The sequence below is a fragment of the Erpetoichthys calabaricus genome, chromosome 9 (genome assembly GCF_900747795.2).
Source record: "Erpetoichthys calabaricus chromosome 9, fErpCal1.3, whole genome shotgun sequence".
NCBI classification, from domain to species: Eukaryota; Metazoa; Chordata; class Cladistia; order Polypteriformes; family Polypteridae; genus Erpetoichthys; species Erpetoichthys calabaricus.
The window spans coordinates 91,411,747-91,424,976 of record NC_041402.2 but is presented as its reverse complement, the minus strand read 5'-3'; the positions used below and the strand labels follow the sequence as shown (position 1 = coordinate 91,424,976).

The window sequence follows — 13,230 nt, the reverse complement described above, 5'->3', positions numbered from 1 at the left end:
TACTGTATAACGAAAATGTAAATTTAACTTAGCAGTTCAGAATTAAGCATATCCATCCATCCATTATCCAACCCGCTATATCCTAACTACAGGGTCACGGGGGTTTGCTGGAGCCAATCCCAGCCAACACAGGGCGCAAGGCAGGAAACAAATCCCGGGCAGGGCGCCAGCCCACCGCAGGGCACACACACACACACTAGGGACAATTTAGAATCGCCAATGCCCCTAACCTGCATGTCTTTGGACTGTGGGAGGAAACCGGAGCACCCGGAGGAAACCCACACAGACACGGGGAGAACATGCAAACTCCACACAGGGTGGACCTGGGAAGTGAATCTGGGTCTCCTAACTGCAAGGTAGCAGCGCTACCCACTGTGCCACTGTGACGCCCAGAATTAAGCATATTTTACAGACAAATGTGTACATTTATATAGATATAACAATAAAAATAGACTAGTTGCCTGACAATGGTTTCATTTCACAAACCAAATACCATTCTCAAAAAGTAAATAATAATAATAGTATGCTTAATTAAAGATTTTGTCTTGAGTTCATCTTTGGGAACCTGGACAGGAGACCGGAAGCAGTTTCTGGGTCTACTTTAAAATAAATCCCACTGACTCATGTTAGGAGGCAGTGACCCAAACCAACTGCTAACCACCAGTAACCCAAGTTATTAAATAAGCCAAGTCGCACATTATCTGAAAAGGGTACTGTAGGTATCCACTGAGACAGACTAGGGTGGTGGGCAACATTGGTCCTGGAGGGCCGCAGTGGCTACAGGTTTTCGTTCCAACCCAGTAGCTTAATTAGAAACCAATCCTTGCCACTCTCATACCTTATTTAATTTTATGGCTTGTAAGCGTGCAATGTTAAGCTCTTATCTCATAGATTTTTTCCTTTTCAATGATATCATCCAAATGATTTGAAGCCTAAAATGGATCATTTTCGGTCTGTCACATTTTTCTTTTAAGTGTTTTATTTATCCAAATAGAGCATGATGAATCCACACTGGTGAAAATGCAAACAAGCAAGATGGAGATCTGCTGGCTCCTTTGTCATTTGTATCTTATTGCTAATAAGGAGCCATTAAAACAGTCAATGTGACTGTTTAAGAATGAAATGAACAGTTAATACTAAAATGAAGCATCAAATTGTCACTTCAGCAATAAGTGTTTCATCAGCAATAACTGACTTCTCATTAAGAAACTGGGTTGGAAGAAAAACCTGCAGCCATTGCGGCCCTCCACGACCGACACTGCCTACCTATGATTGAGATAGTAAAATGCACAAAGGTGTCAGCATCTGCACCAAACCTTTTCTAGCAAAATTTTCTGTTCAATTTTCACAGTTGTCCCTCGTGCAACAGAGGGAAATTTGAGCCTTTGTTCAACAGGAATCTCGTAGACCCCAAAGGAGAACTTGATGGATATTCTCAGACTTAACTGAGCAACCTTGAGGAGCAGCCAGTAGGTGTTTAAACTTGGAGCTAACACATTAATATACTACAAAGAGGACACATCAAATACAGTGTCAGACCCACCTGCTGCATGATCTAGTTGAGCTCTCGTTTTCTTGGCAGCAACTTATGGCCACCACATGACTGATCTTTGATTTTTTTCTGCGGATTGAAATCATTGTAACTTTGACCTGAGCTCTGTTTTGAATGCAAATTGTTACCTTCTGTGTTGAAACCCTTCCAGTCCAATCAATAAAGCAAACAGTGTTGCAAAGAAGTATGCTGGGACAGTTTGCTAATAAAACTTGGTTTAATCTTACCTCTATATTTGAAGCAGGTGATTTATTGGGATTAGTGTTTTCTGCTAATGTGTAGACCACCTTGTTCTCTTTTTATTGTTTTAAGGTTGAGTTGCATCCTTATTTAGTCCAGAGTGACCTAGAGCAGTTTTGTAAATCTATGAATATTATGCTGACAGCTTTCTGCCCACTTGGATCACCAAACAGACCCCAGGAATAGTAGGTATTTACTATTTTTTGTTACCTTGCACTACAGTAGTGCTACCCTGTTTAACTCTTGCTTCAATTCTTTTTATTTGAATGCAGTCACAGGGGAGAAAAAGACCCCGAGAATTTGTTACAGGACCCTGTTGTAGCTGAGATAGGAAGGAAGCACAAGAAGAGCCCAGCACAGGTAAGAGACTGTAGCACACGAGGGATTACATGATGAAGGCTTTAAAATGACCCACTACAGGACACAGCCTTGGTGTGAGCTGGCTTGAGGGTTTCTACACACTGCCCAGGGCACTTTAAGTATTTGGCTGGTCACTGTAAATTATGAGGGCAGACTGAGAGCTCTAATACGTTCAGGCAAACATGCCAAAAGTGGGGAAATGCATAAATGAAAACGGGCATGGTGCCCAGTAATTGTAGACAGACCTGTGCAGGGAAGCCTATACAGGCATTTAGGGTATTGTTTTTGCATTTTTTTAAAGTTCACTTTTGATCCTTTTGTGATTTTATACTTCTTATGAAGATTAATAGAATGTAAACTTCAAATTTGAAAAATTTTACTGAAAGTTAAGTCTTCAAGGGCCCTGGTGCAGTTCAGCCTTGTTACAGATCCCCTATTTAAAGGAAGATGAAACACCATAAAATATTTATTAATCACTGGCGACGCTACCTGTCAAAAACAGGCAGTAGAATATTTTAAAAATATTTGACAACTCTTGCCCTATGTGTACTTTCAGTGCCTTTCCTCCATATTTGAGTGTGTAAACATCTGTTAACTGGTGCTCCCTTTCTCAAGTGTGTTCCAGTAGAGCCAACTTTTCAGACTCTGTCATTATTATTCTTGGCTGCTATTCACCTTCTGTCCAGTTTTATACTTTACATCTTTGAAAGCAACTCCCTCAGCATGCGCCTTTACTCCCCCTCGTGCGTCTCACACTCGCACTTCCTCTTTCATTGCATCACCAAAGCCAAACTGACCAATCATATTGCTCGAGAGGATTTGAACACACATACCTTAGTGTTTCATTAAATAACAGATGGACAGATTTAGCAAAATGAAAAGAATGAGTGTTCCCCATTCATATTGATTTTCAATCTCACTTTGTGTCAAGAAAATGAAAAAGAAGAAAGAACGTAAGATACTGCTCTTTTCAGAAGTGTCTACATAAATTATAACTGGATGAGTTGACCATTAGGGATCTTAAAGACAAGACTAAAGTTGACCTCTTAAGACAAACATTTCAAATCAAATAAATTTTTATTTGTCACATGCTTTTATACACACAGTGCAAATTGTACTGAAATTATTAGTTAAAGAAGCTCAAGAAGAATAAAATATTGTAACAAACCACAGAAAAGACAGACATAGGCACTTCTGGCTTGGATAATAAAAAAGCTGCTGCTGTCAATAACAGACTTGTAGGTGGCAATAAGACATGGTATGAGCTGCTCAGTGGTAACACATGTTTACATTTAAAAATTTTAACATTTTAATAGAGTGGGTCCATCTTGTTGTGTCCACAAATGAAACATGCTGATAGAAGTTTTGTTCCTTCCAAGGTTTTCCGGTGGAATTCACCAGCATTCTAGGGTCAGAATGATTCATCATTATAGTGTTGGTAACAGGCTGAACCATTTCTGTTGCAGAGGAAATAAACATTAATTTGAATGATGTAATTTATCTCCGAGACAGCATTTCAATGTTTGCATCTTACATTTTAGTTTTACTTATAAAGTGCTCACTTTTTTGCCTTTGCTCATTCACATAAATCTACAGTTTCTCTCCTGCCTTTTCCACTTTGTCTGATCATATTAGATTAAACTTCTCCAGCATTAAATAGCACCTGAAATAAATAGGCACTTGGCAGCACCCAAAATGCCACAGTACCTGGACTTATTGTATGGAGGCAGACCTGTTCTGAATCCTTTCCCCCTTACTTTTATCCCCACTCCAGATCCTTGCCCTTTCTATCCTTTGTATGAGCTGCTCAGCTGCTCCTCAAATAAAGTGCAACAGAGCTCTTTAGACAGCAATTCTACCAGCCGAGTATGGGAATATACGAGGGTCAGTCAAAAAGTTCTTGGAATTGCAAAATAGCAGGAGAGTGAGAGGTCAGATTACGTACACATTGTTGTGAATGGGAGTGCAGCACATCTGTGGACCTGTTACAACAGGTCTGGATTGTGGAAAATGAGCTTCAGATACGCTATGAATACGAGTCCATAATTTGCACATGAACTTGATGTCAGCACGTTGTTCAAACTGTGACATTGTGCTGAATGACTATGCACGTGTCTAACTCAAATGGTAATTAAACCAATACTACACTGCGAAACCAATCCAGACCTGTTGTAACTGGTCTACAGATGTACTGGGCTCCCCTCCACAACAATGTGTGCGTAATCTGATCTCTCACTCTCCCGCTATTTTACAATTCCAAGAACTTTTTGACTGACCCTCGTATACTGTAATGCATCCCACTTTACATTCTCAGAATCTCTTACATATTCAGAAATTGGAGGTAGCTTTCAGATTCTGTTCACTCACACACCCTGCAACATGTCTCAAGTTTGCAGTTTGTCCGAAAAGCAGTTGAGAAAAGCCAACACTTGAAGATATGCTATCTTCAATTTAAAAATCCATTTAAAAGTGTATAGTAACAAGTCAGAGGCAAAATATTAGCATTAATAATACTACAAAATACAAAGAGAGAGCTTCTGTAAAAGGCTGCCACATGTTGGGCACTCGATACATAATGCTTGATGATTTTCATGAAGAATTGAGGTTTTCGTTGTTGTTGCAGTAAAAGTTTCTAAAGTAAAAAAGTGAAAAGTGAACAAACTGAATTGAATGGTGTACATAACATCTTCAGAATTCTATATACACATACATTTTAGACAGTTAGAGAAGAGTGCATGGCAATAGGTTGCCCTGGGGCATGATGGGTACCAAGTATTATTATATACGTTTAGGCCATTGGAACTTAGATATTCTCCTCATGCCTGCACAGATAGTTCTCCAGGTACCCCTGTTTTCCTCCCACATCCCATGTTAGGTTAAGTGACATTTCTAAACTGGTCCAGTGAGGACGTGCGCACGATAGGACCTTGCGATTCCCTGGCACCCTGTTCAAAGTTTGGTTGTTACCTTGTGAATTATGCTGCTGGAATAGGCTGTTTGCCGTGACCTAGAATTCAGTTAAGCATGTTTGAAAATGTCATGCTCTATTTGATGTGAGGAAAGTACAATGTTAACATATTAAAATTAAATTAAATGGTTCTTGTACATAAAACCATGCCAAACACATACGCTGATATAGAAGGCTAAATAATTAAGGGTGGATGTCCGGCTTGAGCTTTTCCATACAGATTAGTCTTTTTTATGCTTTTTCACTCAACACTGCCATAATTCATTGACTCAGTTCAGTACATTTTCTCCAGGCTCTAAACACACTTAGACATTTACAGTAGCATTATCTTGTCCATGGTATATTCTTACTTGCTAGAATATTCATCTATCACTTGTCTGACACTTACTGTATGTGCTGACTGAACGTCTATCTTGTTCATTTCTATTCAAGTGAGGAAGGTTGTCTTCTTGAATGACTGAACAGTAATGGATATTTATGCCATCTAATGAGTATCTAATAAATTTGTGAAGATTATGTCCAGAAAGGCCCTGCCTAAGTATCGATAGCAAAATGGCACAGATAATGGCCGCCATTTAAATGAGGTGAATTTCATTCAACATAACCAAGTCTAATCAGAAACGTAATACAGTATACTGCCGAGGTGGTGAGTGAGAAAGCCAGAAAGAGAGATACCGCTGAAGCCAAAGAGGCATTATAGGGTTACAGTAATTGAATGCACTATTAGAGGACTAAAACACAACAACATACTGTACACCAATAAAATATATTACATTCTCTACATGTGAGATTCTGCATATAGAAAATTACTAGGAATACAGCATATACTGCCTTGAGAAAGTACTCAGACCCTTTAGCTTTTTTCACCTTGTTATGTTGCAGGTGCAGCCTTGTTCATTTTAAATTAATTTTTCCCTCATCAAACAATACTCAGTACCTCTGAATGACACACTGAAAACAGAAAGCTGAAATCTCACATGGACACAAATATTCTGACCATTTGCTATAACACGTGAAGTCTGGCTCAGGTGCATCCCATTCTATAGATAATCACTGAGATGTTTCTACACCTTGTTTGAAGCCAACCTGTGGTCAGTTCAGTTCATTGGACATGATGAGGAAAGACACACACCTGTCTATAGAAGGTCCCACAGCTGACAAGCAAACACCATACTACGAGGTCGAAGGAATCGCTTGCAGAGCTTAGGGACAGTGTTGTGTCAAGGCACAGATTTAAGGAAGACTGCAATAAAGTCTATGGCATTGAAGGCTCCCAATAGCATGGTGGCCTCCATAATTCTTAAATGGAAAAAGTTTGGAACAACCTCCGCTTCCTTGAGGTGACAACCCAATCAAACTGAGCAATCAGGGAAAGAAGAGCAATGGTAAAAGAGGTGACAAAGAACTCGTTGGTTACCGTGTCTGGGCTCCAGAGAACCTGAGCAGAGATGGAACAAACTTCCAGAAGGACAATCAACACTTCAGTAATCTGGTGTTTATTGCAGAGTGGCCAGACAACACATGCAATCTCACTAGGAGTTTGCAAAAAGGCAACTAAAGGACTGTCATGCTATGAAAAGCAAGATTCTCTGATCTGATAAATCCCAGATTAAACTGTCTGGCCTCAGTTCTAAGCATCATGTCTAGTGGAAACCAGGCCCTGCTCATCACCTGTGCAGTACCATTCCATTGGAAACAATGGTGGTGGCAGCAACATGCTGTGGAATGTATATCAGCAGAAGGGAGGCTACAAATATAGTTGAGAGAAAGCTGAACAAAGCAAAAGTACAGAGATATCTTCAATGAAAACCTGCACCGGAACTCTCTCAATATCAGACTGGGCCAAAGGTTCACCTTCCACCAGGACAGTGACCATAAGCCCAAAGCAAAGACAACACAGCAGTTGTTAACTATGTGAATGTCCTTGAGTGGCCGAGACAGAGCCTGGACTTGAACTCAATCAAACAGCTTTGGAGAGAACTGAAAATGGCTGTCCACTGACAGATTCCATCCAACATGACAGAGCATGAGAGGATCTGCAGAGAAGAATGGCAGAAAAATCCCCAAATGCAGGCATGCAAAGCTTGTTGTGTCAGACACACGAAGACTCCAGGCCGTAATTGCTGCCAAAAGTGCTTTAATGAAGTGCTGAGTAAATGGTCTCTAACTTCTATTTCAACTACAAAAGTTTCTAAAATCTACTTTGTCATTATAGGGTATTGAGTTTTGCTTGTAGAAGGGAAGAAAGTAATTGAGGCTGCAACATAACAAAATGTGTAAAAAGTGAAGGGGTCTGAATATTTTCTGAAGGCTCTGTACTTTACATAAGTCATGTCATGGGTTGATGGAGCCTATCTCAACCAGCTTAGGGTGAAAGGCAGGAACAAATCCTGGACAGGGTGCCAGTCCATTGCAGGTGAAATATGCACACACGCATGCGCACAGACACACTGGGCCAATTTACAATTGCAAATTCACCTTACTTGTGAGGAAACCCATACAGACATGATGGGGAGAACATGCAGGGAGAACCCTGGAAGTGAACGCAAGTGTCCATACTGCAAGGGAGCTGCGCCACTGTGCCACCCTACTTTACTTAGTGTAATTATAATATACATTTTTGTTATCTTAGTTATAATACACGGTACTTTAAAAATCTGAAGTATTTTATCAGTGCATCTTAGTATGGTTTCAAAGTAGCAATCAAAAATTAAAATGAATCAGTGCAACACCCCTTAGTTTGGGCAACATTCTTTCTTTCTTTTTACTTTTTTTGCATCTTATGGTGTTTATATAGATGCTAACCTAAAGAAATAACACTTCAATAATAATAATCTATATGTCTATTTTGTGAACCCACAATTCTCATTTCAGGGATGTGGAGAGCAATTCTGGGCAAGATGCCAATCCATCACAGACCACACACATGCATACATTGAAAGTCTCTCAAAAACAGAATCAGTGGATAGCGAATGTTTACTTAACGAGAATATAATGCATTCTACAATTTTATTTTCAGGTTCTTCTGCGATATCATATAGAAAGAGGAGTGGCTGTCATTCCAAAAAGTGTGAAACCCAATGAAATTCTGGAGAATACTAAGGTAGTGAAATTAAAGAAATTGCACTCCTGTCAAATGACTGCACCATGTGCAAGTATTCAGCTACTTTTAAAGTTTTTAAGTGTTGTACCATTACAATGGCCATTTTCACATGTATACTTAATATTGAAAATCTGCATGCAGTTAGAAATTTTGAAAAAAACATGTTACTTGTTTACCATCAAAAATGTTAGATTTTCTTCTTTTTTTGCTAGCAGATATAACCAGGTCCCTGTGCTCTACATAACCCTAAAAAGGATTTACAGTACGAGCATTGCCATTGGTCACTGCCTGTCAATCACTAAAGTCACTGTCACATTGTTCTGGGTAAAACGTCTTTATAGGAAACTGTACTATACAGGATTTTTAAAAGAAAGGTTTAGAAATGAAGAGTACAGAAGATTCTACAAATAAAAATAAGAGATGAAGACATAGGTACAAAAGGGTGCAAAACAATATGTTTAATCTCCCACTGAGCACTACTAGTTCAATAGATAAAAAAGAATTTCACTATACTGCCCAGACAGCGCCTAGAAAAGGGCATCCCTCAGAACTCAGCAATTTAAAACAACGTAATGCTGTAGCCAAAGTGCTTTACAATAAAATATACAATAAACATAAATAAAATAAATAGAATAAAATACAACAAAACACAAAACAAATCAGCACTAAACTGAAACAAAACAAATGACTAAGAGGAAGGAACCATCAGTATCACTGAATGTCATGGAAAGCTAGAGAACAGAAGTGAGTCTTCAATCTTATTTTAAACAGTTCGATTGAAGATGACTCCTTAATGTAATGAGGTAAAGAATTCCACAGATGAGGTGCAGCAGCTGCAAAAGCCGTGTCCCCTTTAGTTTTACACTTAGTACGAGGGACCACAATAGACCACTGACCCATAGATCTAAACTCTCTGGTTGGCTGGTGTATAACACACAATTCAAATAAATAGGCAGGATCATACCCATGTAGTTATTTAAAAACCAGCAGCAAAATTTTAAAATCAATTCTAAAACTAACAGGCAGCCAGTGTAAAGAGGCTAAAATTGGAGATATAGAATCAAAATTTCATGTCCCAACCAAAAAATGGGCAGTAGCATTCTGGACCAACTGCAACCTGCGTATAAAGGATTTGCTGATCCCAGAATACAATAAGTTGCAGTAATCAAGTTGAGAACAGATAAAAGCATGTGTAACTTTCTCAAGTCCCCTAACAGATACAAACGGCATTGGCTAAAGGACAAATCAGGAAAAAGGAACTCTTGACCACAGAATTTATCTGTTTCACAAAAGAGAGGTTACTATCAAAAATAACCCCAACATTCCGAACATGAGGTTTGCAAAGGTCCACGAAAGAGCCAAGAAGTTCAAAACCAATTTGAGTTTTGCCTGCAGGACCAGCTATCAGTACTTCCATTTTATTTTGGTTTAGATGGAGAAAACTGTCACCCATCCAGGATCTTAGTTCTACAAGTCAATTGTGCAGCCAACTCTGAAATGAATTATACACAAAAATATAAACCTGCATGCTATCAGCATAACGATGAAAAGAAATATTAAACTTCCTAAAAATATCAGATGAAGAAAAATAAAATAGGACCCAGAAATGATCCCTGATGAACACCACATTTAACGGGCGCAGTAGACGAAAAAGAGGAAATACAAGTCCCTGAAAAGTGTCTACCACTAAGATATGACCTGAAGTAGTTAAGAGCAGCCCCTTTAACTCCCACCAGATGCTCAAGCCGCAAAAGCAAGATCTCATGCTCAATAGTATCAAAAGCAGCAGAAAGGTGTAGAAGGACGAGGACTGCTGTCCCACCCTAATAACAGAAATGTCATTAAATACTTTCAGGAGGGCTGTCTCAACACCATGGTAATGCCTTAAAGCCTGATTAGTAGATGTCAAATTAATTATAGGAGTTAAGATGATCAACCAATTGATTTTAAATAATTATTTGTAATATTTTAGCCAAAAATGGCAATTGAGGAATTTGGGGAAAATTACTAACACACCAGGATCTAATTCATTATAATATCTGATCGATTATTACAATATAATGTATTATAATTCTAAGATTGCAATAATGCCTGCGAGTCGTTATTTAGCTGGTTTGGAACCATGACAGTCCTCAAACCTTCATGCATTATCATGTGTGTGCACACGCAGTTTGTGCCAAACAGAGTATAACAGTGACGAGTGTGGCCAGCACCTTTCCATGTTGCAAAGGCAACATATTTCAACAAAGCATTGCATGCGCTCATTTATCAATTTAGTATTAAGACTTGAAGCATACCCCATTTGTCACTGATTCAAACTGATATGTGATTTTCATTTTTGAAAAATGTAACATATAATATCTTGACATGCAAGCATTGGTATCTTAAAAACACAACTAAAAACTTGATTTAACAGTTAATGTTTTGTAGCATATTTCAAAAATAGTCCATTACATTTCAAAGTTTTGGATTGACGTCCATTTTCATTTTTTTTGTTTTGGAAATTTACTTGATATGGATTTTTCATCATGAACATTTGTGTAGTTCACTTGCAGAAAAATTCAAACCATTCATAAAGATCTCTTATAGATACTAATGTCACTGGCTCCATCCTTTCCCAGTCTTGAACTGGTTGTTCCATCCAGCCATTATCTGAATGCACAGAAGCTCACGTAGATGGACACTGAAATCAGACAAATCAAGCGGAGTGCTGTGTAAAATGTTTAGTTCTGCTCAAACCTTGACCTAATTATAATATCTTCACCTGTACTATATAGGAAGAAAGTAAAATATGAATGCTACTTCTCTTTATTCTGCATATATCCTGTCCTCCCTTTACATCCATCCATTTTCCAACCTGCTGAATCCGAACACAGGGTCGCGAGGGTCTGCTGGAGCCAATCCCAGCCAACACAGGGCACAAGGCAGGAACCAATCCCGGGCAGGGTGCCAACTCACCGCAGGACACACACATACACACCAAGCACACACTAGGGACAATTTAAGATCGCCAATCCACCTAACCTGCATGTCTTTGGACTGTGGGAGGAAACCGGAGCGCCCGGAGGAAACCCACGCAGACACGGGGAGAACATGCAAACTCCACGCAGGGAGCACCCGGGAAGCGAACCTGGGTCTCCTAACTGCGAGGCAGCAGCACTACCACTGCGCCACCGTGCCGCCCCCTCCCTTTACATTTTAATAGAATGACCTATAAAATAACTGTTTTTATTTTTCTGTTTTTTTTTCCAGAATCCTTACAGCCATACTGCCACTTTTCATATGTCCTTCTTTGTTGCTATTTCAGATTTTTGACTTCACTTTGGATAAAGAAGACATGGAGAATCTGCAAAATCTGAACAAAGGCTGGAGGGCATGTATTCTTGAAGAGTAAGAAAAGTACATTTATTACTTGTACAAGCTGACAGGATAGCTAACGAAGAAGGTCCATACCTTGAAGTGTTAAAGTACTTGCCAGGCTTTTAATTTTTCTTTTACTACTTCAAATGGTTTCATGTAGGTGGTAAAACCTAAATAGTACTGAGCATTAGCCACCATATTTAACAAGCAAGCCCTGCACCGTCATAGTGGAGTATTGCCAAATTAACATTGGAAGCTCGCTCTATGGTGTTGTGACTCAATGCTGTCCACCAGGTGTAAACCTACAGCTTTTGGTTTACAAAAACTTGGTCCTATCTCAGTCAGCCATACATGAAGAACTCCCCGTTCTGCAGATGGGACAGCTTCAAAGTTGCTATGGCCCTCTTCTGTGCATCTGACTCTGACATGCGTATCAATTGTTACAGTAGCGGACATCGGGATAAATGAATCCTAACATCATAGAGCCAAGGTCCTTTGGTAAATTTTATGAATGATCAGGAGATGTATGTAAACTGGGATTTGGCAGGACTAGTTTCTTAAAACAGATTTTCCAAGTGAGGGTTTTAGGCTTTCAAAGACTTACTGGAGCTCTTAGGGTTAAGCACCTTGAGCATGGGAAAGGTGATATATAAATAAAATATATTATTATTATTATTGAAGAACACCTTGTCATCCACCACAGCAAAGGTGGAAATTTAAGATAAATGGCAATGCTGAAGAACTGCATTAAGAGGAATATTATGGATTGAAAAATAGTTCTCTCAAAATAATGTTCAAAGCATATACTGTTTTAGTCCTGAAAATGTTTTTCACTTTTTACAAAACTTTATACCAATTCTTTTTTTTTTCCAGATTGAAGGATCATGTTCACTATCCATTCAAAGACTAGGAATACTAGTGAAGAACATTACTACAAAAGGACGACAAATAATTACATTAATATACAGCATAACACAAATCATGTCAACTGCATCCTTTTCAAAAGAGCTGTCAAAAAACAGTAAAATAAAATGAATGCGTCTTTTATCCAGACTGAACATCTAATGTGGCCAGGGGCTACAAACAACTTCAGAAAATGAATCTCATAATAGTTTAATGTGTTAACCATTACAAATTTATGCTTGGGATTTTAAATTAGTGCCCAAAAAGAGATAAGAACAGTAAGATGATATTTAATATTTTGATCCACTTTTAAATGCAATGTTGGAACTCACATCTGCTTATGTTACAAATGTCTTTTCTGCATATTTTGTTTCTTCCATCTTTTGTTTTGCTGCATCATTTTTCCGATACAATGAATAGAGAGGCTCACTATGAAAATCTCAATAGCACTGTCTGATGACTTGAGTCTCTTTTACTTTTTTTAACGTCTTTTACGGCAGACTTCAGGGAGCAGAGATAATGAAATGCATTGTGTTATAAAGCAGGGCTGCATGTTACTCGGGTCTCTTGATGCTCACATGATTATCATGACCCAGTCATTTCCACAGGAATCTACTTATTTTCCCATATGTGGGGCAGTAAGGACTATTTTGTTGTCTACGTGATATAAAACTCTAGTATCTCACAGCTAAATCTTTTCTATTCATGTCTTAAGGTGGCCAGATAAACAAATCAAAAGCATAT

General features: G+C 38.8%; 1 protein-coding gene across 1 annotated transcript in view; it reads left to right on the top strand.

Annotated features, from left to right (window-relative positions):
* Window positions 1-12,630, top strand: part of zgc:56622 (uncharacterized protein LOC326033 homolog) — a 34,270-nt gene extending 21,640 nt beyond the window's left edge. Inside the window, exons 6-10 of the mRNA XM_028809890.2 lie at window positions 1,865-1,977; window positions 2,065-2,152; window positions 8,140-8,223; window positions 11,531-11,613; window positions 12,457-12,630. Of these exons, the coding sequence (XP_028665723.1) occupies window positions 1,865-1,977; window positions 2,065-2,152; window positions 8,140-8,223; window positions 11,531-11,613; window positions 12,457-12,493 (405 nt within the window). The 3' untranslated portion in view covers window positions 12,494-12,630. The remainder of the gene's footprint in view (window positions 1-1,864; window positions 1,978-2,064; window positions 2,153-8,139; window positions 8,224-11,530; window positions 11,614-12,456) is intronic.
* The last annotated feature ends 600 nt before the right edge of the window (window positions 12,631-13,230 follow it).